At 37.2% G+C, this 27,892-nt stretch overlaps 1 protein-coding gene across 29 annotated transcripts; it reads right to left on the reverse strand.

Annotated features, from left to right (window-relative positions):
* Positions 1 to 511: 511 nt before the first annotated feature.
* On the reverse strand, positions 512 to 27,892 carry LOC145734909 (serine/threonine-protein kinase MARK2-like). 29 transcript variants are annotated; one of them, XM_081988561.1, is made up of 19 exons: positions 27,690 to 27,892; positions 25,735 to 25,847; positions 24,986 to 25,120; positions 13,350 to 13,595; positions 13,041 to 13,261; positions 12,386 to 12,530; positions 12,068 to 12,330; positions 10,711 to 10,903; positions 10,492 to 10,660; positions 10,195 to 10,236; positions 9,687 to 9,698; positions 8,813 to 8,986; positions 8,463 to 8,610; positions 8,099 to 8,257; positions 7,354 to 7,545; positions 4,347 to 4,403; positions 3,914 to 4,034; positions 2,111 to 2,270; positions 512 to 2,057 (listed from the first exon to the last, which is right to left on the reverse strand). In XM_081988561.1, exons 2-19 carry the CDS (start codon positions 25,783 to 25,785, stop codon positions 1,999 to 2,001), a joined length of 2,547 nt encoding a protein of 848 aa, XP_081844687.1. In that variant the 5' UTR covers positions 25,786 to 25,847; positions 27,690 to 27,892; the 3' UTR covers positions 512 to 1,998. The 29 variants fall into 29 exon arrangements, 28 of the variants coding, with proteins under 28 accessions (XP_081844687.1, XP_081844686.1, XP_081844685.1 ...); XM_081988560.1 differs by having other exon boundaries at positions 25,735 to 25,858; positions 27,641 to 27,892; XM_081988559.1 differs by having other exon boundaries at positions 27,641 to 27,891.

Genomic DNA, 27,892 nt, shown 5'->3' on the forward strand with positions numbered 1-27,892 from the left:
TCACTATTGCCTTCGGGTAGCTTTTAATCAGTGGAGAAAATCACGGTAATCTTTTGCACTCAGTAAGTGAAAACGGGCGGTATGTTTTCGTAGTTTACTGGTACTCACAAGAGTTACAACAAGGACACTTTGGCGGGAGTAATTGTCGGTAGAAGGGCTAGTAAAAGTCTCATTGCTTAAACGAAAGGTAAAACAGGGCGCGGAAACTTGAAAAAGGGTTATTACCACCCTGTTACACGGTTTTGAAAATAAGAAATGACAGACTTTGAAGATCAGAACAAAAATTAGTAACTTTGTTACAAGATTGTATAGAAATCTTTTGAGAGCTTCTACATAAATTGAAAAGCATTTGGAAGCTTCTAGGCTGATTTTGCAAGGCATTTTAATGCTTCTATAGATATTTGGTATATTTTTGTTTAGAAGCCTTCAATATCTCAATATAGTACCTTTATTATTTACAAAAAGCAAAATTTCTAGAAATTGGGACTCTAGTAATAAAACCAAAAAAATGTCGGTTTTAAATATTTATTATAAATGATCAGCTTAATCTAACATAAGTGCCCATCCCCAGTGAAAGAATTGATTTAAAACGTAAAGCAACATTGCTCTTTACAGCATTACTATATCCTAAGGCTGTACTAACAAGTAAATATATTTTTTATTGTACCGTCTACTTTATATAAACGTCCTATGGGCAATTACTACCGTCCTTTCCCACCCCAGAAACACTGTCGGGCAGTCGATTTGCGTGTTCGAACCGACAAAAGGAAAGTTCGGTTTTTTTTTTATGATCTAAACTATGTACAGAAGGCTGCTACGACGATCATATACTCTATAGCAAAATTAAAAAGTAACTGCAGCTTAAGTAATATAAGGTTTAGTAAACGGACGGTGCGGCACAATTGCGACGCTCCGTATACGAGACTGAGACAAAAATTAAACGTAAGTACTGTTTGTAAGGGTGAAATGTTTTTTCTCTGTTAACATAATTAATAAACGAGTACGGGTAGGCCTTTTTCAAAATATATAACAAAAATTGTCCAATTAGGGTGTGACGTATGGATGACAGTTAAAAAATGAGATAATAACCTGCTCTATTCGCACTCGCAGCTTACACGCACTATTATCACACAATATTTACACGAATTTGAAAAAAATCTATTATATAGTATCAGACTGGGCGCACGGTCAAAGTCCTTTTACTCTTTGCCTTTGTGCTTTGTAATGTACACTCTGGTTATCACAAACATGACAAATTATACGCGCACGACTAGGCCGACGTTGCACCAATCCAAGTAGCCAGTCCCAGGAATATAATTCGACAGGTCCCTCCAGGTTTAGGGTAGTCATCAAATTTAGAAAGGGCGCATTTCTTTACTCTTATTTTGTTCTAAGCCTAGATTTCAGAAATTCTCTCAGGTTGGCCAAACTTGGAGTGACACAACTACAAACTTGACCAACTTCGAGAAGAAATTGACGTTTAAGTAGCGTTAAAACCATTTTATTTTCTCTAATAATACGCGGGATTATACACTTCATACTATTATATATAAAAAAAAAACTAAATGGGATATACTAATAAAACAATAAATACCAATCAAACTCCGGTTGACGTTCTAGTATAGTGCTTGATTTCAGTAAAAAAAGTCTGATTCAAGACAGCCTTAATACTAAAAAAAACGTAAATTCCAATCGAAAGAGAAGTCGGGTGGAAAACGGAATTTGTAACTCCCGCGCAACTTTCTTCTCTCAATTCCAAATATCACAAGCTTGAATAAGAGTTAGAGTGTATCTTTTTTTTTTTTAACCTTAAAAACTACGTTAGAGCATTATTCGAAAAATTGCGTGTGTGTGTGTGTGTTTGGTTCATCATGGGGGGAGACAGAAACTTTATTAGCGACCCACTGAAAAATCTCGACCCTTCGGCTCGTATCGTCCAATTTTCTATATAGTCGATTCAATTTCGTTTTCCTGTTCGTCCGTCTCCTTGACGACCAGTCACAGCTTCAGTTCGTTCGCTATTTTGCTAGCAATATTCTTGAAACCGATGCTCGTCCCTGTTGATTATTATAAGTTACAGGTCTGAACTAGAGGAAAATGGATGACGTACCTGAAATCCTCTTGAATCGAACACCATTCAGGGACAGCCGCGGTAGTTTGCACACTTCGATTTCCCATTGGACCAAACTGTCCGCGTTTGGGTCACCGTGTACGCAAAGCAGTAAGAATCTTTCGCGTTGTTCGTAATCGCAATTGTTCGCATCTAACACCTACAATAAACGTTAAAACTTATTTGTTTTTCAAAATAATAAAAAAATATAGCAGGAAGGAGCATAAGCAACCAAAGTGGGAGACAAAAATCGTTCAGTATGGCGGCCGTAAACTGTCAGAAAATCAGTGACGTTAATCAATCTGCTGTTGCCCACTATTATCCACCAAATATGAACAAAACTGTTTTACGATTAACTTTTTGGTTTCACTCAATTGCGCAGTAGGCGAAGGTCTGGACAAAGATGGCGACATCCGTTTTGGTCGCTTAATGCACAAACGGGGTATACAGTGTGTTCATAAAATATGGAATAAATTCGATTAAAATTCAAGGCATCTTTAACCAAAAATGCTCGGACACGTATTTTTAGAAAAAAATTAGATATACAGGGTGTCCCAAAATTGAGTATCGACCTTCCAGTTGACATTTTCAAATGAGAACCTTAATTTTTTGTTGTATTTACAGATTCTACGTAAATTTCTGGGTATTTTTCATGTAACATATCTTATGTCAATATTCAGTTGTTTTCAGCTTAATACAGGGTGTCCCAAATTTGAGCAAAAAACTAAACTTATAATTTCTTAAATGGGATGACCCATTTATTATTTGATTTTTGGAATCTATACGTCAAATTCTAGGCCTACTTGATGTAAAAAGTCTGTATCGATCCTCAACTGTTTTTGCTCTAGCAGTCTTGATTGGTCGCCCCTCAAATCGAACCGAATTTAAGCAAAATTTTCGTGCACTTATCCAGAAAATCGTGAATAACTCGCTTATTTGAATCATCCGGTATATACGAGCCATACAACAAAAGAAAGCTAAGGAATGGTGCTCTCACGTGACGTTGAACAAACGCGGCTAAGTTTCTCGGTTCGGCCGCTAGAGGGCGTCAAAGTTAACCTTGCTTTTTTTGTAGTTTTTGCTAAATATCTCAGGAACGCTTAAAGCTAGAGGTCTGAAATTTTTACCACAAACGTACCTTGAGGGAAGACAACTTTTATTTACTATTCTCTTTTTGGTACCAGGCACTGTTTGTCCTTGAAAAATGGTTTACCTTTTAAAATTATTAAATTTATTTTAGAGAAAAACATTTTATTTTTAAAATATATTTCTACTGCCTAAATTCCTTTAGGTTAATGATACAAAAATGACGTAAAGTGACATTTGGAAAAATCTCATTTTTTTTTAAGGGTGCCACGCACTGAAAACCGTCACGTGACAGTTGGGACAAAATAGATGACAGGGTGTCTCAGATTAGCGGCTGAATACAGGGTGACCCAAAAAAGTGAAAAACAATTTTTAGTTTCCAGGAAATATCTGAAAAACTGTGTAAAAAGCAAAAATTGTCAACAAACTTGACTTTGACGCCCTCTAGCGATCAAACTATCACACCAATGACCTTTTCTGAATACACCGTTCAAAAGCCTTTGGTCTGGACTATATTTTACCTTCAGTGACCTTTTGTCGTAACTGTTCAAATAACTGAATTATTTTAGGTTAAAGCAAAAGTGGTTAAATCACTTTGAAGGTTTGTGGAGAAACTTTCTTTGGACTGACGAGGTAAAAAATGTCCAGGTGTGTGGTAGTCAGGTTCATGACGTTATAGTTACTGATTTCAAATTTGGACTAAAGTCTTAAGCTTACCTTTCTGATTTCAGCCATAATTTCGGCGGGATCGCGACTTGAAGTCGTTTTCATTGACCACGTGAAGCGCAACGATCTAGGTTTGACGTGTTCGTCGTTTTGCGTGCCCCCTCCTCCCACCCTGCAAAAACAACCCTTTCGAAAACAAACTTATCATTCGACTGTTCAGGTTATGATGCCAAGTCCACATGTGCAGCATTTGTGTCAATCACGGCACAGTGATTGGTCAAAAAAAGCAGTTTTTTACCAATCACAAAAACTAGTGCTGAGATTTGCGCAAATTCTGCTCACGTAGACTAAGCATCACACTCAAATACGTCACTCACAGCTATTGACTAACTTTTTGCTAAAGTTCGGTGCTAACTCGATGTACTAATTCGAAAACAACAAAAAAAAAACATCCTTTGGTGGGTCGATTACCAAATAAACTTACCCTACTGAAGGTAAAGGTGAATTGCTGTGTTTAACTTGTTGGCCGGGTTCTAACGCTCTGAAAATAACAAAGTTGACACGTATAAGAACACAAAATTTAGTAACGTGTGTAATGGTAGAACGGATCGTGTGCAAATTAAGACAAATTAGGAAGGGGAATGGAAAAACAATCTCACCTGCTTGCGAAAGTTTTGGAAGCAATGTTAGTGGTTTTTTTTTTTAAATAAAAGTTGTGTTATTCGTTTGCCTTCACCACGCTCCAAGCAAAAAGAAATACAAAAACAACTCAGTAAGACTGACGGAGTGTATTGTCGATTAAAAAATTGTACAATAACCGGGTCTTCGTACACTAGACGGTTTTTGTGAGTACACTAACAGATAAACTTTGAAATAAAATATATATAATACGATACAAATAATCACATCTTACAACTACATAAGTTGGTTATGAACATTGATGAGATTATGAGATCTCTTATTTGAACGCTTTATCTTGTAAACACATACTTAAATAAAGTAGAAAACTGCATATATCAGTCTTCTATAATGCATTAAAAAAATCACAAAATGCATATAATACATTAATTAATAAAATATCACCCAGTACAGAAATAACAAAAATATGTAGTAAAGCTAGTCAGGTGGCTTGGTTTGTGTGATTTTATCAATACTGAACTTAAAAGCATTCAAACAACCAAATCCCCAACTTGCTTGCTGCCCTTAACTTAGTTTAGGGGAGGGGGTGAATTGGACAACTTCAGCCAGATGGAGCCTTCGGGACACTGCGGAGCTGCTCCGGCCGGGTCCAAGGACGTGCGCCGAGTGGTCCCTCCTCGTTATTGCCTGGACCAGAAAATTGTGCGCTATTATAGTGATCGTCGGCCGTCGTTCGCTGTTTGCTGCCCCCAAACGCAACAAAAAGCGAATGACTTCACGACCTATAATAGATTTTCGATTTTGACAATCCCCGTTCAGAATTAGCCACACGGAAGGGACGAACCACTCGCGCGTACACACATAAAATATAATTTATTTAAAAAAAAAAACATCCCCCAGAGACCAAATTATAGGCCACATTACATGTATGTATACAAGTATGGAAATTTCAAAATTGATAAGGAAAGAGAACCTTTGGGAAACAACTTCTAATATAACATGTGTATAATAGCCTTTTAAAGATTAGATAAAGATTGTATATACAGGGTATTCCAAATGTTTCGAAACGGTCTTACCTTTTTCCACAAACTACAAATATAGAACAGGCTTCATTGTTGACTAAAAAACCAGTTAATATCAAATTAGAAGGTAGATTAGAGATGATTTTTTAACCTTCTGTGATATTCCAAAATTACATCTTTGTAGCTTTCACCTTGTGGAAAAACATATACCGTTTCGAAACATTTGGAATACCCTGTATACAGGTGTGGTAAATCCAAAAGCGACCATAGGAAAACCGTGTAACGGACAGAGAAACGTAGATAATTGCATGCGCGGGAGAAAGACAGAAAACGAAAAAAGTATCAAGTAGGCCATATTATTAGCGCGCTGTTGCCAAACGCCGTAAGTAAGTTTGTCGAGGGTATTGAATACTTACGGCGTTTGGCAACAGCGCGCTAAAAATATGGCCTACTTGATTTTTTTTTTTCGTTATCTGTCTTTCTCCCACGCATGCAATTATCTACGTTTCTCTGTCAGTTACACGGTTTTCCTATGGTCGGTTTTGGATTTACCACACCTGTATATGGAAACAACTTCGTAAGTGACATGTGTCAGTCTACCGAAGCCGACACAGTTTGACCACTTTACCAGCCACTTTGATTTTGTAAACATTCAAACTACCTCAAATCCGCTTCGACAGACTGATACACTTACAAAGTTGTTTCCATTGGGAACATTGAATTTACACTCTTCTCTCTCCTTATCATTGAGATGTTATGATCCAAAATAACGAGATTACTTTCAAATATGACATAACAGTATTTTTTGCATTGTATTTTTACAGTTTTGAGTGTTTTTTTTACCGTTTTCATCAAACTTTTGAGGTGTTAACTTTTAAAATCTGATGTGCTTTATTACGGATAACCGACAGTGGCTGTTTTTAAACAATTTATTGTGTTTTGGAAACACTTTTAGTTTTAGTGATACAGCCACACAAAGTTATAACAAATCTTTTTATGAAATTTCCATATCTGTATAAGGAAAGGTACAGAAAGCGACAGTATAGATTGGATGATTTGGCAACATTTTGTGTTCCACTGATTGGTGAATGGAAAATAATCTGAGGGGTTGGTCTGCAATGGCGGTGTTTAAATGTTAGTAAATTTTACAGGGTAGCCGTGACGTAAATTATGATTGACAGACAAGATATTCAGTTAATGACGTTACTTGAATTAAAACTAGAGAGGTGTAGATAACGATAACCTAACCATTATCTCAAAAGAAAAGGTGTATTTTGGAGTAAGTTTTAAACTGGAGTAACATAGGCCATCTTGTTTTATCAGAATGAGTTAAAAAGAGACGTAAGATGATTTTTAAACATTATACCAGATAAAATGGCTACCCTGAAAAACTGCTTCGTTTACCTAAGAAATTATTGAATAATGATTCAGCCACCAACACATCGACGTGCTAACCGGAGTGTAAGAAATCTTCAGGTGCAAAACTTTCGCAGGCAGCAACAAAATTAACCAACACCTAACATAAAATCATGAAAATAGCACCAAAGCAATATATTTACATGTTATTCGAAGATGGTAGATGAAATATAAATCATTCCCGCTTCCAAATCACTACAAGTTATAGAACCCAAAAAATAATTTTAACAAATTTTCATTTAACTTAGTTTAGCACCTTTACCTTCAAAGCTCTGTACACTACCTACGAATAACAGTTAAACACGGAGAAGTAAAAGGAAGGATAAATCCCTCGAATTATTCTCAAAACTACAACTAAACCAACCATTTCCACACTAAACTAAAGCGGGACAAAAATCATCAAAACTCACTCACCGTTTCGTGAAACTTTTGAGGCTGAACTTGGCGAAAAACGAGCGGCCGTGCGTGGAGTCCCCCGGCGTGGGGCCCTGTCCGGTGTATTGTCCGGCCCTGGGGCGCGTCTGTCCCGAGTGGAAGGTGCTTCTCGACGATGTGTTTCTAGGGAAGGCCTGTTGTCGTGTGGTGGCCGGCGATGCATTCGTACGACTACAGAAATTACGTTGGTGTAATCAGACCAGTTATTTTTTAAGTTTTACTATAAAGCAAGCATAAATTTGTTATACAGGGGAGGTAAAGAAAAAACCGACCATAGGACAACTGTGTAATTGACAGAGAATGTCATCGAATTTGTTGTCACTCACACAATATAACAATATTCCAATCACCAAATTAATTTTGCAAGTATTCTAGCTGACGAATTCAGAAAGGTGTTTGGCAACAACGCATCCAAATTTTCGCCTACTTGCGACTTTCTTTTGATTCTCTGTCTTTGTCTTGAGCATGCAATTATCAATGTTTCTCTGTCCGTTACACGGTTATGCCTAAACTCGGTTTTTCTTTTACCTGTATATAACAATCATCCGAGCTTTTCTCCATCCTTGTCACTAAAATACAAGCAACCTGCTTAAAACAAACAACACAATATGACCCTAACCCGTGAACTAAAAAGCCAACAATCCGCTATCCACCGTTTACCCCTTCTATAGAAACGAAAAAGGACGAGCACACCACAACTAAAAGGGCGAGATCCTACACCTACCTAGACGAACGTAAGGGATCGTTAGCATTGACAGTGGGAGCCGTGTCGGGGGGCGCGCTACTGCTGACCGAAGCCGATTTGACGTGGCCCTTGCCAATGGCGGACGTCACGCCAGTGGCGGCGCCCGCGCCCTTGGCGTTGTCCGGGTTCGGTTCAGAGCTGCATGCGGTTAGCAAGAGAAACGTAGTTACTTTGATTTGTTTTCGATTTTCGGAAAAGGAATTTGTTTTTGGTTAGAATTACAGGATTTTAAACTACTTTAGGAGAGAAACAGGAAATACTTTTAGCTATATTCTAACTTATAACTAGCCAACTACTACTACTATTATTTATAAGAATATACACGTATTGAAACAACACTCACCTAGGTAAATCAACGGCCAAATTGGTCTTCTCCGTGCTTTCCGACTTGCCGTCGTAGCTGATCGTAGACCGGCGGCCTACTGTGGTCCCTAAAGCAGATAACGGCGTATTCTTAGATACAGTTCGAGCCCTAGCCGAAGATTGTACTCCTAATACGACAGAAACAAAACCAAAGCTACAACACTAAACGTGAAAAACAAAAAACTGGGCTGGTTAGTGTAATAGATCCATGAAAGTAAAGAAACTACAGAATGTTTTGTTTACTTATCCACCCGTGATTTTACTTATGTGCAAGTTAGAGAAATCACTACATTACAAAGAACAACACCAAACAACATGTTAAAAACTTACTATTTTCCGTGATCGTCTTTGGTTGAGCGCTGGTCGGTCTGGCATTCAATCTCGCGTTGTTTTCTTTAATGGTAGCGCTGTCCACGGTGTTTTGTCGTTTGAAGCCGCTTTGGTGATTATTGCTTTGTGCAGTCGCGGTCTGCGTTTGTTGTGGCCCCGTCCTAAGAGTTTCACCTAAAAAATTGTTGTCATTATCCAAAACTGTCCCTCAATAATTGTGTTGTAGATCAACAAGTCATCAGTTGACTCTAATGAACACTGTAATGATTCCCATTGTATGAAAATTTCATCGGTAAGAAAACCACTACAAACCAATGAACAAAGATAAAGAAAATCTTTGTCAGTTAATTTGACAGTTGGTCACATAAAGCAAGAAATGTCTCTTCTATGTAAAACTTAGGAAGGTAAGACAATGGGGTCATCTACCAAAAGAAAATGAAATTGAAAGGTTTCTAATATGAACATTTTAAAACGAGCTTACATTTCAATATTACATCGCTAGTAATTTTATAAAAAGCTTAAAAAGAAAGTTAAAATAAGGCGGGCAGAATTCCCTGTGAACCGTTTAAATTTTTTAACGTAAGTGATATTAGACATACGCCCATGCATTCCATCTCACTCAACTCACTATAAACAAAAGAGAGATAGGGCACATGTACCCCTCCTATGTTACAGATATATGGTGTACCAAATAAGTAGTATAATTTTCACTGACGTTTTTTTTGGCATTAAAATGCTTCATTTTAAAAAAAGAAATTTAGGTGAAATTTGTAGAAAATATTAAAAGCTTATGAAGTTTTGAATTGTTTTAAGGTGAAATTTCTGTATGATCACATGTGAAGCAAATTGGAATGTTAGTCCCAAAAATACTCACCTATAGTGCCACCTGAAGAAGAAAAAAAAAACCACAATTAGGTTATGTAGCACACAAAAATAATAAATCAGAACAGTGGAGAAGGGTGTATTTAAGGTTGTCCCAGTTTGCATTTACTTCAAATTATTCTCTTTTTTTAAAAGTACAATACTACTATAGGAAACTAGCTACTATTTTATTTTCAAACCTTTCACATGCAACTGTTTTACTTCAGTGAAAATCTGTACCACAAAATACTCCCACCTCCGTAAATGTTATTATTGCAAAATCAAGCTCAGGCATCTAATTACAACTGCACTGCAATGGTTTCTATTCAATCTGGTTAATTACTAAATAGTGGTTTGTAATAGTAATAAAAAAAAAACTCACGAGCAACCCACAAGTAATGCCAGTGTTTGCCTTGTTAAAAAAGAAAACGATATGCGGTGCTTGGAAACATAAAAGTGCAAAAATTGGCATTAGTTTGATGGAGATACGAGGTTAGTAACGCGTGAATTTTGATTTTTACCTGCCAACGGTAAAGGTGTGCCAAAAGCCAACCCTCGGACACCTAGAAAAGTTTATAATAACACAGGTTTGCCAATGACAATAATTTGTTGGTTTAGATTTTGAGTGTTTTTTTTTCTGTTTAAGAGATTTCATAAAAAGTGTCCAAATATAAAAGCAGTTGTAATTAAATAAGCTCCTGCGATACATTGTGATTAAATATTTAAAGTATTTGTTCAAGGTGGACTAATTGGACAAAGTATCGTAGGAGCCGCATGAAACGTAAAGCGCAACTGTCCAGTTTGCAGACCAAACTTACCTCCACTTGACGCTCGCCTGTTTGGTTTCGCATGCGTGGCAGATATCGATCGGTGCACGCCCCTATGGGAGGGACTCTGAGCGGTAGGTTGGGCCGCTCCAGGTTGTTGCTGTCCGGCCATGTTACGTAGCGACAAACTGGAACCGCTCCTGCTTCCGTCGCTTTCCGGCTAGATTCGAAGCCGGTCAGCGGTTTAATCAACGGACACTAATCACTTACGTCTGTATTTTTGCGTCCTAACAGCAAGTACGTCGCGAAAACGTCGTCGTACTTTTGCGTGTCCAACGAGTTTTCCACGTCGAACCGGTTAAAACCGAGACTGACTAGAACTTCGATCCGTTTCGGGTCGTTCATGTCCGCTTCGGGTTCCACGTACGGCTTCAACTCGTCATTCTCGTACCTGCGAACGGTGCTTTCAAGTGAAAAAAAACCTTCATGTGAGAACCCGTCAAGTAAAAAGGATTATCACAACAACTACCATTGAATTGAAGGCCTAATTAAGTAGTACATCTGTCTTAATTTCTGACGGTAACGAAATGTAACACTGTTCCACGTTTATGATTGGTAAGAAAAACAGCAAGCTATAAGCTGCCTTTTTTAACCAATCACAAACTACCATAGAAAGCTACCTCTGGTGGTGAAATTTGTAACCAGTCTTTGGTACATAACTGAAAAATTTTGTTTTATTTTCCACTGTTAGCTAAAGCTTTTGGAAGCAAATTAATTTAACGGTTTGCACCATGTACGTGTGTAAGGTGCCTTCAAATAAAAATTCGTACAGGGTGATCAAGTAAATTTGCTGTCAAATCATGCAGGTCGGAATTGAACCCATAATTAAACCTGATGTTTTGGTTTAATTAAAGCTTACAAATAAAATATTCTAACTTTTTGAAGATGACTTTAACAGCAATAAGCAAACGTTTTAAAAACGTAAAAATCCTCTTTTAAAAAATGTTAATTCAGAAAAGCAGTCAATATGGTGTATTTTTACTTCAGTTCTTATGCGAAAATTCATCAGGACAATCACTTATTTGAAGCAATTTTGAGACCTACAGAAAATAAAATATTTAAAACTTTTGAAGATGACTTTAACAACAATTTTCAGGTGTGTTCAAAACATTAAACATGGGGTGTTACATTTATTTAGTTATTATGGTGCAACCAACTGATCATTGACATTACTATATTTTAGTTTTGAAAATTCTTAATTAGACCTTCTCTACGGAATACAGCTACGAAACCTACCAAGACAATACCATGTGTAACCCAAACTGTAATAATTAACAATCTAAAAGTACTGTCAAAAATTAGCACGAGTGCAAATGGTGAGTTACCTTGGCGCTGATCGGACTCACGTCAAGAAAAAACAATAAATTCTCTATATCCTACACCATTTAACTAGTTGCAAAAGTTTGACAGTGCACCGGGCCCTCCAATATCTACTAGACTATTACCGCAACTAGTCTGAAATAGTCAAGATGCAAAATTTAATCGGTTCAGAGAGAAAACTACCGTTACAATACCCACCGAGCACACAGACAACACCAATAAACGAACGGAAAAAAATACAACTAACCCAACATACCCCTGGTTCATCCACTTGTCCTTCATGATCGTCTCCAAACTGGCTCGTTTGGCCGGATTCAGAACCAGGAATTTTTTGAGCAGATTCTCGCAGTCGGTGCTCATGTAGAACGGAATGCGGTACTTTCCGCGCAGCACTCGTTCCCTCAATTCCCGTAGCGTTGAACCGTCGAATGGTAAACTGCCCGATACGAGGGTGTATAAAATCACACCCAACGACCACACGTCCACCTCGGGACCGTCGTATTTTTTACCCTACGACGTCAATAATGTAAATAACCGAAAATAACCACCGTACTGAAAAACCTACTTGGAATAGTTCGGGAGCAGCGTACGGGGGGCTGCCACAAAACGTGTCCAATTTGTTACCGGGCGTGAACTCGTTCGAGAAACCGAAATCTGCTATTTTTATGTTCATTTCGCTGTCTAACAACAAGTTTTCAGCCTTTAAGTCTCTGAAAAATAATAACACTTAATACCGGACTTTCATTCAAAACATAATAAACAGTTCCACCTTCAAATTCCTGACGATCAAAATGATTAAAAAGATATAAATGGAGCAGTAACGTTGAAATTCTTTTTTAGTACTCCGGACACGGATTAATTACGTCAATAAGCAGGTGAATCAGCGGATATGCCATACCGGATTTCCCATAAGATAATTTGTAACCAAAGTTTCGGAAAAGTCTCATCAAGTTTAGTAGATGTTTAAGATCGAAAACCTTTAAATCATTCAACTGTGTTCAATGCCACTTCATTTGTAATATCAAAAACTAGTTTCGGCAATCATTTGCATAATAACGGAGGCGGCAATTTAGTCAACCCCCGATATTATTGTTATTAGTTAGGCGGTGTTTGCACAACGCTTTTTCATTCAGAAAATAGCCAATAACTTGATTACCCAAAGGTCATCAGCATGGCTACTATAAATCATTGTCTGGTAAAGTTCAATGGATTTTGCCTACCTATGAATAATTCTCTTTTGGTGACAATATTGAACCGCCGAAACTATTTGACGGAACTTGGCCCTGGCCTCTTTCTCCTTCATCCTGCCGTGGAGCACCAGGTAGTCGAACACCTCACCTCCGGAAGCGTATTCCATTACCAGGTACAAAGTTTTATCTGTTTCTATTACTTGGAATAGTTTGACTATATTTGGATGATCTAACATCTTCATTATCCGGACCTAAGACAAAAATAGTTTAGATAAATTGTCTTTTTATTTGGTTGAGACTATTTATAAGTATGGCAACCAATGTAAAATATCAACCCACCTCCCTGAAGAGTTTCTGTAAGGAGCCCTGCGTAAGCTGAGTCTTGTCGATGATCTTGATGGCCACTTCCTTCCCCGTGGGAACGTGTTTGGCCAGTTTCACCTTGGCAAAGTTTCCTTTGCCGATGGTTTTGAGCAACTTGTATTTGCCAATGGTCGGCTCCTCGCCCGCCCTTGGCCGATTCCGCCCACTGGCCGACGTTGCCGAGTTGCTGCGGCCGCCACCCGATTCCGAACTGTCATTGCTCTAAAAAAATAATTGTAAAAAATAATGCATATTTAGACATTATTAATTAGAGTTATTTATCTGGACAAATTAAGTGCTTAGGATAAGATAAGGGGAGGCAAGGCAATGATTAAACCAGCTTATCGTTGTTTTGCGAACGCTGCACATACATTTCAAGGAAACTTTTAAAGGTCCAATCAGATTATTCACCGATCAGTTCGTCTGGAAACGGCTTAACCTTCACACTTTGAAAAGGGCTTTACATCCTGATATATCGATGTGCATTATTCTGCCGGAATTTGACCCAAAAAGACGCTTTTTTTTTGAGGTTTGGCGCCATTGAAACACAACCTACTTGGTAGTAATATATGCCAACGATTAACCCACTGTCACTTAACCAATTAAGCGGGGAACCTAGTTTTTCATCATTATCCTATTAACATTCATATTATTAGATTTGCAATAAGGCTCATTATCGCCATGGCGCTAATAAAACTGCAAAACAATGGCGTATTGTTACAGTGTAATTGTTCCGCAAATGAAGCATTCTTGGTTTTTTTTTATTCGATCCAGACAATAAAAAACTGCTTCAATGACGAATTAGGCAACCACCAGTTTTTCGTTAAATCTCGAATCTGTGGTTTTGCTCCTCAGAGAGAAATTATTAAGTTTTTGTTGTAATTGTAAGACAAATGAGTCACTTAGTTAAAAGAAAAGTCTGATTATTACCTTGCTTCGAGTATTGACATACAGTTTCATCATGTTTGGTTGTGATTAGCCTTTTATCTGTCATTTTTTTTTTATTACTTGAGGTTTTACAATAAGATAACACGAGTAGAAATAAAGAAATGTCCTTTAAAACAGTAATTTAATACTACCTATTTGAAAGTGAGAGATTCACAAATAATAAGTTAACTACAATAATTGTTGTGTAGAAAAAACAAGAGAAAAGTTTAGTCTTATGTCTCTTTCTTATGATTATATCAAACAGGTATAAAAATTTCAATATTACCGAAGGGCAACAATCATGTAAATGACAATTATCAGATTGCTGCAACTGTACGTCACTTGACAATTGGACCGTCCATCACCTTTGCCATACTGGCACATGTGATTTATGATGCTTATTATTGATTTATAAATAATGACAGATCAGTAACAGAACGAGACTCTGTAAAGAACAATTTGTAAATCAAAGGCTAATTGAACTACAGGGTGAGGGTTCTTTACCACATTAGAAGTAGCAACATCATCCTCTTGGGCGTTATACCATAAATTAAACGATATTACCTTATTTCGCTCTCTGGACATGCGCGGTTTCCTCTTCAGCATGACCACATTCTTATCCTGAACATCGCTAGCTGTCCTGTTCAGTGAAGTGGTTTTGCTCTCCTCCCGTTTTCTCTCTCTAGTGCCCTGCTGGTCCATGCTCTTCCTCTCTTTGATGTGCCTATTAAAGTTGTGCTCCTCATTGTCAGTGTCCACATCGCTAAATCCTCGCGAAGCTTGCAAGTCCTCGATTTCCTTGGAGGGTTTGATGGGGTTCATTAGAGCTTTTTGGGGTTTGAGCAGGTCCTGCGACTGATCGACCGGGGGCGGTTTTTTGGCGGGGGTGACGTTAACCGGCACCGCAACACGCTCCTTCCTAGCTTTGGCGACCAGTTCGTTAAACTTTCGCATGTTTTCTTCCTTTTTCTCTTTTTCTTTGAGTTTTGAAATGATGCTCTCCACGTCGTCCAAGTGGGTTTGAGTGTTGTCGCTCGGACCTGGATTGGGGTTGTTCAAAATCACTTTTAGAGCGATTTTTGGGGGTTGCGGGTTTTTCGAATTGTCCGCAGCAGGAGTGATACTGTACACGTTGCTTTTTTTGGGGTATTTCAGTTGTTTCGGACTGGTGTTAAGGGTGGACGTTAATGGTAGTCTAGGGCTAGTGTCGGATATGGGTTTGTAGGAGATCAGTGTATTCTCTTGCTTGTTTAGATCGTTGGTGGCGTTGCTGGGCATCGCCTTGGGGGTACCCATCATCTCCTTGGTAAAACTAGGGCTGTGTCTGGCACTTAACGTAGAACTGTCTGATTTGTCACTTTGTTTGGATAAGCTGCGGTATTGTTCTAAAGTTTCGCGGCACTTGGTACTTAATGGGTACTTTTCGTCCTTGACCTCGTGAGAAAATGTGTTCTTGTAACGATCACTGTATTTACCACCGTTGGTGATTTTTTCACGTCGGTCTCTCAACATTTTGATGCCTATTTCGTGCTGCGTTTTAGCGTCTTCGTTGTCGCTCATCCTTTAACACTAAAGTAGGCAAAAACGTTTAATTATAATCTTGACCACTGCAGATGGACGCAGGCGATAGAAGCTGAAGCTGTTTTCCCTTTTACAAAACGGCACAACCACATACAACATACACGTAAATCACAAGAAACATATAGAAGACATTATCACAGCTTTTAATTATCTCAAAAATTACACGTAAGCGCTGTTATCTCATTTATTTACCTGGCGACAGTATGATTACTGTAGCTAAAGTCATATTCGCTATTAATATTGTAGTAACTTATTTCGTCACGCAACATTCACAAATTTTGTCGTTATCTTAACCAACTAACTGGGGCAAGAGCGGATTTTTGGCACTATCCAACAGACACATCCGCGGCACATAAAAATGAAATTATAGCAATAGTAAGGCGTTGTCACGTGTGTTATCAAAGATATCGAGTATGCGCGATCGCGGTACGATCATTTTATCAAAACAATCGAACGATTAACGGGTACCAACTGACTGGTGCGCCATCGAAAAAAGATACCCATGCTAATTGCATGACATATCAAGCCGGGTCCCAAGGCCACGCTATTACAACAATTATTCCAAGTTCGCGAGTAGGAGAGAACTGTTTTCTATGGCATTAACTTCAATAACGTTACGGTATTACTGCGGAGACTTTGAAGAAACATTTCTTAGCTTAGAATCCGATTAGTCAAATGAAAACGGTTTAATTGGTAACCGCTTGATTGCAGTCGACCTAACCAAGGTTCAGGATTTCAATGTTTTACTAAAAATATTGCAAACAGTACAGCCATAACAAAGTTAGGTAAGGTAGTCGATGTTTTGTGCAAAATTTAAAAAAATTCTAGTATCTAAGTATGGTGATTACAAAATCCATTCTTAGGAAATCAATGGTCCTGATAAGTCAGTTATCAAATTTGAAATATACTACATACTAATTTAGAGTATTTTAATTTATCACAACCTTACTACACTTTGTAAATCATTCTAATATCAATCAAACATATAACTATAATATTTAGCTTTCAAGTTTCAAGAAAATACCGCAAGACTGATTGGTAACCGCAATTTCGTTCTCACAATCTCAAAACGTTACTTAACTCATTGTTTAGCCTAATAACATTGTAATTAGAGCTAGTTTCCATGTGATGTGCCTTTTTAATTGCCTCATACGGTTAATTTATTTATAAATTTGTATAGACACAAGTTTAGCCCTTGGTCCACGTGTATAATTGATAATCTTTTAAATTGCTAAAGAAGTCTAATTACGAGAGGGAAAGAAAGCGAATCGACACGTGTGGATCGAAAAACAGTTTTACATGCCATAGAAGTGAATTTATTATAAACTCTGGTGTACTTTCTATTTAAAGACACACATAATAGGAAAATTAGAAAACCATTATTATTAGTCTTTGTCACGAGTTTTATGGTTGTTAATTCACCCTGAATTAATTCTGAATAAGTTGGTGAATGGGATTATTACAGGTGGTGTGTAGTTCAATATCGACCTTTAAAAGGAAATCGAAAGATTTGGCGTGGGAATTGAAAATAAATTCACTAAATCCGCAAACCAATATTTGCAAGTGTAAAGTAACCAATTTTACAATGTTTATGTAACAAATTCAATAAACAGGTACTAACTGGTAAGTATTAGGACTGTATTCACCTGGTAAAATTGACATGATTGTGACAAAAATGACGGACGTAGTGGAAGACAAGGAAATATTATTTTCACAAAGATACTTATGAATATTACATACCTATTAAGTAATTATTTAGTGTCATTTCATATCTTTCACTAAACCCCTAAAATAACTACAATGAACCAAAATGAAACTATAATAATTAAGTTAATATTTAAATAAACAGAAAAGAATGACAGTCTACGTACAAATTCTAGATCGCAAGAACCAAATAAAATCATCAATCAGTACAACAAAAAGAACAGTTGGTCACGTGACCAAACAGGAAGTTTGATTCAAATCTTGAGGCCCTCCGATGACGTCACATTCGTGTTCCGGCATAATGACAGTTGTCACTTACACAGGTGTGGTCTTTGTCTAGAGCACTGGTTTGCAATAGTTCTATCTTTTTATTATGGGACCTGTATAGCCTGGTATTTTAATATCGTTCATACGTTATCTTAGTAATATCATGGGAATTTCGTAATTGATTATGTCAACAACTAATTCGCAATTCTACAGCTGTACAGCTTAAACAAACAAGACGGAAATATGGGTTCTGCAAAATATGGAAAATACCCAAAAGTAACCAACTCCTGTTTAGTTTGTTATTCACCATTAGGAGTCTAGGAGTTTTGTAAAATCCATAACTTAGTTTTTATGAATGTTACGATTCAAATTAGCTTGAAACTTCTTGAAAGTCTGATTTAACTATATTGTAAACTGTTAATGATAAAAGGTGGATTTTTCAACTCATTAGCACTAATAAGTACTAATGATGTGTAAACCAAAACAATAGATATATTAATTGAAGTCTCTAGTATCCTAAACACTCTCTGAAATGTGCAACTTGATACCAACCACCTTTATTTTGTATTAATTGCACTTTTATCAGCAATAATAGAGAAGTGTATAGGAGAAATATTTTAAATTATCCAATTAGTATACCTATTAAAGATACAGTAAACCACTTTTTTATTATCTTATCGTCCAACCTTAGTTAATGACAAAACGATAACGGGACTGATGATAAAAACTCAAAGCAACATATGTTAAGTTTTCTGTATGCTATTTCAGAATATACAATGTTTTTTATATTAAACAGAAATAGACGTCAGCACTTAGGAAGACTGTATTGTTTGCCGAAAAAAAAAACCACTATGAACCTGATCTAAATGGTGTGCAATGAGCAAATTGAAAATTAAAAGGGGAAAAAATCTCATCAGCAAGTTGATTAGTTGCACCTCCACCTGAATCAATTTAGGACCCCGTCGAGACCGTTCAAAGCAGTTTCCGGAGGGTTTGATGAAGTTGCCAGTTTCATTCCAGCTATCGTTTCTATTTAAAGCTGCTGCTTTATTCTAATTACATAATGCAACTTGTTATCATTTAGTTAACAACAGTTTATTAGAGTGGAAGTTGTGATTGCTCGTTCTACTTAAGAGAAGTTTTTGTTTCGGGCACCTCAGCAAGTTAACCTTAGACCATTTTAGGCCTTAATGTGTCCAGAAGTGTTTGTGTATGAATGATGCTAATGTAATAGTTACCGAACAAATGGTGACTGAATAGCGTGCTGAAAAGAATTACTTTCAGCATTTTCTGATTAACTAACCTTTTTCGTTTTTCCGATAGCAGGTCCGACCACGACGGGAACACCCTCGACCATGTTTACCACCATCCCGCCCGAATTCCGATTGTGCTGCGGATGCACCACGTGATTGTGATGATAGTGATAGTGATGGGCGTGATGGGGTGGCGGCGTGTTTTTGGGAGCCCTTTCCGAATGGGCGGCCGCCGTCGATTTGGAACGCCGCAGCAGTTTCATCATTTGATTTTTTATGGTTATCGGCTGTTAGAAATAGAGGGACGCTTGGTTTTTTTGAACAATTTTCATCACTAAGACGTCCAAATCCACGTGGTAAAATGGTTTTAGAAATGTTTGTAAAAAAACTTTTAATTGTAGTAGAAATCAACCATCATGGTAAGTCCAGTTGATCACAGCATCTGTTCGTAGATGATGTGATTAGTCAAGAAAAAGCAGCAAGTTGTTTTTTTTGACCAATCACAAACTACCTACTGTCTGTGAGTGTGAGATAACTTGTCTTTAAAAAAATCTATTTAACCTAGAAGTTTGGTTAGGTACAAATTTCGGCTGTATTATATTTGAAGCTCTAATATACGACAAAATTCAAATTTATTATTGCGACAAATAACAAAAAAAGTCACATTAGTGGTCGTTTTAATGATTTTGATCTGAGAATTAACCTTGACACGAAAGCACGTAATATGTTGTAATAATACAGTTAGGTGTGTTTCAAATAGAGCCCAGCTCTATTATAATAATTATACTATTCCCTAAAGAGTTTGTTGATCCTGAAATATTGTGTAAGGTTACCAAGTCGTTTTAATTGAGATCTAATAAACCATTTTACCACGAAAAATGCGTTAAACGACCTTAGTGATCCAAAAAAACTAAACCAACCTGCTCTTTGACACTCAACTGTGGCTTGAGGGCGCCCGTTTGCTTCAAAGCCACAGCCGCGTCTAATTTACAACTGCCTAGGGTGGAAGCCTCAAACATCCCTCAAGCCAGTAGAGAAAAAACGCGATCTACACCCTGTTTAGGGGATTCCCAACACTGAATTTAGAGCAATCACATTAGTGACCGGATGACTCTACAACAACCGGTTGGAAGTCAGAACCAGAGCGTTTCAAAAAGTGATTAAGTGTAACTGTGGTTTGCTATTGACTTTCAGTATACCAAAACTAGAGTGATTCACAAATAAATCAGGAAGTATCTATTATCTAACTGTATTACTTTCCACTACGTAACACGCGCTTAGGAAAAAGGTTTACAGTTATGAAACGCCTCGTTGAAAAATGCGTTTCTCACCAAAAACTAAGTCATAAGCGTGTATCTATTTCAATTTCATGAAAAAGCACATTACTAACCATCAATAAAACATTTTACAGCTTAAGTTGGTACTCTCAGCACTCTCTGTGTCGCAAATCGGCCTTATAGGTAATTCTGAATAGTGTTAGATAAAATAAAACCATCTGATACAAAAATGGATTAACCACATACAGTAACTGAAAGTGACAAATTCGTTTATTTCAAGACATTATGCATTCCAAAATGGGTTAGAGTAATTTAAATAACCAGCTTGGCGTCCTACCATCGTCACTCCGTCTAATTTGGTGACTGAGTTGTCTTTCATCGACTGTATAATTTTGCAAACTTCTCATTAACAATATAAAAATATTATTCCATAGGATTAATGAAATTTGCATTCCTGCGCCAGAGATAAACAATAAACATGCATATTAACGTAATATCGGTACGTTTTTTTTTTTTATTATCAACAGAAGTTTGTTTACGTTACTGTTAATCAGAAGGACGAGAGGTCGAGTCTAGATCACATGATGTGGAAAAAAGAACTTTGGTCTATGTAAGTTGGTAGGTAACATAAACAAATCCCAAAAATACTGTTTTACCGATGTTTTGAATTTAGAAAATGATCCCCTTCTTGAGCTGCAACTTTAAATAGACGATTACAGAGCCAAAGTGCTTCGTATACGTAGCAAGGTGAATATTTATAGTACCCATAATTTACAAGATAGTAAAAGTTTGATTACATTTAGGTCCAAAATATTTATGCTGCCTAATTTTTCCTTTCAGTGTATAAAAAAATGAAGCAAATCATTCATCTCTTGCTTATTTACAGACCAGCTTATCTTGTTCTTGTGCTGATGTCACGACCGCAAATCAAACAGTTATTAAGTCCAAAGCAAATATGAATTTTATTGGATAACGTTTACAAAATGCTACCACATTTGCGGCTGAATACGATTTAATAGGGTGAAAGTTAGTAAAGTTTCAGCAGCCACTCCCTCTTTACGATTTATATTATAACAATGTTAGTTTGTCAATATCAATAGCAAACCCAGTAGCAATATCACTTTTGTTGTTTGTGTGGTTTAGAAGACGCACTTTTTTTGACTATTTACCCATACTTTTGACACATCAACACGCGTGGAATCAACACTGATGATGCAGAGCCATGAGGTACTGTAGAGTAAACACAACACGTTCCTCAAGAAAAACACCGAAACAAATCCGCTTTGAGGAGCTTACGCGACTGCCTCTCGTCCGGCTTACCCGATTTCGAACTTTGTTGCTCGCAGGCGCGTTTTCGGGCAACGCAGGCGAAACTCGTTGCCTCCCCCCCACCCCTGATACAGCCTCCGCCTCCCCTTTCGGGCTACTGGGGAGGTTTCTTTGTATACAGGGTGAACCGTGAAAACAGTGCTTGCTGAAACGGTGCACACAAAAAAACAAGGTCAACGTATAAAGAGGTGCCAGTTTGCCGTACAAATGAAGAATACTAATTTAACTTGCGGGTGTCGGTGGTGGGAAACTAAACGAGCAAACATTCTAATTTAAATTTCAATTGTTTCGATGTAATCAGTGTTTGCTTTGGACTAATAAAAGCAGGTGCTGATGTGTGTGTTCATCTTGAATTTACACGACGTACGGTGAAACCTTGAATGTTCCACGATTTTTTTAAATCTACCCTTTATCCCTTAAGTTTTAACTGTATAATCAAAAAAAGTCAGACATTTTTTGAATAGACTATTTAATTTATTCTTAAAAAGTGTCATTTTTGTTACTATAGTTGACAACATGGCATACAAAATTGGCAACAATGTACAACGGGTAAAACGTCAAAATTCCATGGATAGAGTAGATCCAAAAAGATCGTGACCAAACCTTAGGCCGCAATTCGTTTTCAAGTTCCATGGAGCGAGCAGAGCGTTTTTGACGTCACGATGACGTAATTTGGCAAAACTATAATCGGACCAAATGTCAAATTACGTCATTGTGACGCCAAAAAAGCTCTGCTCAGAGCAGCAACCTCGTCAAATATAATGATGAATGAACCAGAGAAGTCAAGAGTACCAACTTATCTAAAGTTAAATATTGTGATAACCCCCGCGAAAAGGTTCAAACAAAGTTTGGAATATTTATAGAAAAATCGGTTCTTACCGGATTCGACAATTAACGTAACGTCACCTACGAGTTAGTACAGGAAACAATAGAGATTTTCTTGTCAGTGCAGCGTTTTACAAGACTGCTGATTAATCAGAAAATATAGCTGGCAACATTGTAAAGCCAAAAGTGACACTAGCCAAAAAACAATCACCTGACCTATTTACCAAATCACGTGTATTCGGTAAATGCAGATTTTGACCTGGCAGCACTGTATTGGCCTGGTGACACTAGTCAACAACAGTCACGTGACCATAAAAAGGTAGTCTAAATTACAAAGATGTTCAAAATGGCAATTTTTGAGTTGGCAACACCGTACAGGCTTAGTGACACTACAGTTAATAGCAGTCACGTGACCATAAACATGTAGTTTCAACTGTAAAATTCGCTAAATCTAATTTAGACAATTGGACTTGCAATTGGAAAAGTTGAAACAGTAAAATATTCGTCACGTAAATACAATTTTTGAGCTGGCAACATTGTAAAGGCACTAGTCAAAAACAATCACGTGACCATAAAAAAGGTAGTTTGAGCAGTGAAAATTTGCTAAAAAAGATTTAGACAGTGGTAAAAGTTTTAATGATAAAATTCATGCCAGGTGATTTGGTAAATGCAGATTTTGACCTGGCAGCACTGTATTGGCCTGGTGACACTAGGCAACAACAGTCACGTGACCATAAAAAGGTAGTCTGAATTACAAAGATGTTCAAAATCAGATTTAAGCAGTTACGAAAGGAAAAATTGTAAAATACAAGTCACTCAACTAAAAAATTACAATTTTTGAGTCAGGCAAAGTGACACTACAGTTAATAGCAGTCACGTGACCATAAACATGACGTTTCAACTGTAAAATTCGCCGTTTTGCTCTGGGCATGCCCAGAATGTTGGAACAAACAGAACTACATTCAATTTAGATTTAAAAAACGTGCATTCCAGCCCTGGACCAACTTCGACACACAAGTTACGCGCGATCAAATAATTAATAATCAGGCCGTACTTATTGCAAAAAAGGTTCACTCGCATTCCGGCAAGGTCTTATTACATTATACATACCAACTCTGACCTTTATTTACCAATCAGTGACTAACGCCAGTACCGTAGGTACGCACCGGTTTAAACGGTCTTGGGCAGGTGTTTAAATTACAAAAACACTTCCTAGAAGATGCTCGAGCACCATTAAGGCTTAAAAGATTCAGGTGGGATGGAGGATGAGACACCATACCATATTGGTTGTGGTGTTATATGCTGATTTTAGCGCAACTACTGACTCACTACAAATTTGCTACTTTGTATAGGATGACAATTCTTATTGTAAAAAAAAACCGCAAAGTCGGTAAACAGGACCTTGACGACCCTCTTATGTATACAACAATTATTTTGATAAGGTTGTTTGCAGATTTACCGTTATTATTGAAACGCACGTAATTTGCACAGTGTCTACTTTGCCAAAAAACTTCTAGTCATATGACTGTAGTGTTTAATCACGTTGCTGTTAATCTTAGGACAACATTGAATTGGATTTACTGTACCTAATCAACAGTAGTCAGAAATCAATTGCTGTTCCTTCTAACGACTATTACGCAAAAGGTAGAAAACATAACGTGACTAAACATAATAATCGAAGGTTAGAGCCACGTTCTATATCTTATAAAAAAACTAATAATAATCCACTATTATTAAGGATCTATCAAAAACACATCTATGACGTATGTGGATAGTTCTATTCCGGACACTGTCTATTTTTAAAAAGAAATTACTATCATTAGTATCATTGTAGTTTGGTGAAAAAGGTCAGAACTTCCACCAGAAATAAAAATGTCTCTCCTTATTAAACCTTAATGGAACAGTTGAAGATTCAATTAGTTCAGCCACAGGACAGAAAACATCCCATTAATAATTCACCAGGAAGCTATTCTGGGACAAACTGGATTGTAGTTTAAAAAAAGACTCTGTTATCTGTTCAACTACATCTGAGTGAAAAATTAACAATCAATCCAGGAGTAAATAATTTACATGGACTTGAAGGTCGTATGGATTTAAGGGTACGGAAACGTAATAGATTACAACACCCCCCAACCTCTTAAAAGGTCAATATTCCCCTGATATTACTATTTTAACAGGTTTTTTCACCAAGACAAGGCATATTTTTAGCTGGGACGAATAGAGTTCAAGTCTAGGTAAACAAACCGATCGATAACTAATAACGGTAATGTATATTGTATTATTGCTTATGGCTTTTTAGTGCAGAGGATACTAAATTTCGTCTCACCACTATGGTGAATGAGCCAATACAACTAACTTTATAACAGACGACACAACGCTTGTGGCAACAATTATTGCCCGCCACCATTATTATCCATAAGCAAATGACATTTAACGCAAATAAACTTACCTTATTGGTGGAACTGGAGTAGTTGTAGGTCGACCTCGTAGTCTTGGTGGCGGCCGGTTCACCGGTTGCTTTTGCTGGGGTTTTGGTCGATATGGTAGCGGGGGTGTCTTGACTAGTCGCGTTAGTCTTGGTAACCTAAATTTCAATTTAAAAGAATTGCAATTCAATTATGACATGTGTCAGTTTGTCATAGTGGATGTGACGTAATTTGATCAGTCACAATCAGACTTATGGATGTGTTAATGTGTTCAACTGTTCCTACAGCTGATATATGTCTACTATATCTAGTAATTATTGTAGTATGTACTTTCCAATTTGCTAATGTCACAATTCTAGTAAACCCTATTTTTAATACATTGGTTGAGATATTTGATAAACTATTAGTGTGTAATGACAGTTTGAAAGACCAAATTTGCCTTCAACAACATGGTTGACTGTATCAAACCTCTGTGTTTTCACCACTCATGCATCTGGAAGAGTGTTGAAGAAGGACCAGCTGGGGGGTTCTCTTCTTAATTTTTTCTATATTCCTTTGGAAACCTCCAAGATTTTTTTTTGATACATAAATAAATAACCCCAATAAGTTACAAAACAATTATATGTATGTTTTAAAAACTATTCTTTTTTCCAATCAATCACGCCGGTTTGAAGGCATCACATTCAAAATTATGAATTGGCTGCTTGCCAATTTTATACCAAGTAATATAACTTTTAAGTTTCACACTTTAGGTTAGGTTGAAAGTTCTTACCTCCAAGCTTTCGGGAACGGTCTGGAGAGTTGATCTCATGGCTGTCGACATGACGAGTCGACCCTACCGGGCTGGTTGTTAAAGGAACGGTCTCGCCCAGCACTTCACATTACCTGGAAAAAATCTTCACTTAACTTTATTTCCTGGAACCGATTGAAACAGTCTGGTAATACACTAAGATAAGCGGCATTTTATTACACAAAACAATACAGAAACCGAAAAATAGGTCGCCGACACTATAAAGGAGTCTATGAGTGTGTTCCTGCTACTGCTAAAAATACTCTTTAGGTGTAGGTACACCATCTAGGCGCGTTCAGTGTGAATCACACCTGTTGAAAGTACTTTTGGCCTACTTGTAATAGCCAGTGGATCAAGAAAAAAACAACGTGAAAGAGATAAGGAAGAAATTTCAGCCCTTTCTTCATTTGTTAAGAAAACCTTATTGACAATTTTATTAGGGATTCAAAAATCCCTTTTCCTCTCAAACTGTGTCCCTAAAGAAGCAAAATGAGTGTAAAAATCAATACATCTGACCTAAAGGACTGTTCAAGTACAGTTAATTGAACACATGTGACATAACATTGTTGTTATTTCATTTATGTGTTTTGAGGCTAATTTGATACAGGCTAAGCCCAAGCGGAACCACTACCACAATTTAATTGAGTTAACAAGCCAATTAGCAAATACTGTAGTGTTTTACTTAATTTTACAACTACACATATAAAACACACTGTATAATGCTGGTTTGCACTTTCTCTTGCTTCCACTGACCACCAGGCTGCATTATCACTCTGAGTACTGAATTAAAATTGATTTGAAGGTTCAATTTTTACAGTCAAATCAACCTAAGGCGAGCAATTAACTTGAGGAGCCAATTGATTTTTTAGTGAATCAATCTGCTGAAAGTAGCAATTAAAGTGCTTTGTTACAGTGATATGCTAGGAAAGGCCTTTGTTAATACTTGATTAGTGTACATCCTGCCAAAGGTGGGACCAGTCAAGTTTGAATTTTGGTTGACCCTTGTCTTACACACAAAAAAAAGTTACTCAGCCAGCAAACATACATGGAAGACATTTGGGTGAATCTCTGCACAATGGGTAGTTTGTGATTGGTCAAAAAAGCAGCTTTTTTTAACAAATCACAAACCAGCATTACAAGGAAATAAAAATCAATTAACTAACTTGATTACTGACAGTACCTCAGTAGAACCGAAAAATACCACAATCTCAAGGTTAAGTAAATCAAACACACTCTAGGACACTATAAAGGGTGAATTTTTTAATTATTTATTTGGGGTAATAGCTGGAAGCCTGGTTTGTTCAATAATAATAGAAGCTAAAGGTATTAAATTCTGTTTAAAAATTAATGACCTTTCAGCGGAACAGTTGGGAGAAACCTCGACGTTGGATGAGTCATTTAAAACTGATATCTCTTACCAGAGACCTACCTGTACTAATTACAGGTAGGATACTGAAAAAATTTGGCTAAAGGGTTGAAAAGTGGTTAATGGAGACAATGAGTAATTTCAACAAAACCTGTTAATACAAGAAAACTGTATTTAAAAAAGAAAAATGTTCCTTATAAGGTAAATGGTCCCAATGAAAAGTACCTGCTTCTGGGTTGACCTCTAGGCAGTTTTATGGCTACCAAAACAATTCAAAGAAAGTCGGGGTGGATTCCAGTGATTATAAAACAATTAAAGCAACCCAATACCAGCTTCCAATAGTTTGGGGTATCCGCATTAGGCTAATTCAGTCAATTTTAGATATTTCTCTAATATATTTACGGCCGAGTGAAAGCTGTGACAGGAGCACACTTTTGGGTCGCTAATTTGGTTTTTGCTGTCGGTTGAATCCTCAAACACCAAACTAACTACACTACCCGATCGGCCTGAGCCTCAACTCACCCATAAAACAGTCTTTTTCACTAAATTTTAGCTAAAAATTAACACACACCTCAGAAAAAGCATACTTTCAGAGTTTCACAAGATGGCTGGACGAACAGAATTTCGCGGCGTTGCCGCACTTTTTACCACCCATATCCTAATTATTTTTGCCGACTATTGTCAAAAAACTGAACACTTATAACAACTAACAGTCAATAAATATTTAAATCGGTAGTAGCGTGTCAACCAGTTATTTTGCTGTAGCAACAATAA

This window comes from Ips typographus, linkage group LG10, assembly GCF_016097725.1.
Source record: "Ips typographus isolate SLU linkage group LG10, UJ_Ityp_2.0, whole genome shotgun sequence".
Taxonomy (NCBI): Eukaryota; Metazoa; Arthropoda; class Insecta; order Coleoptera; family Curculionidae; genus Ips; species Ips typographus.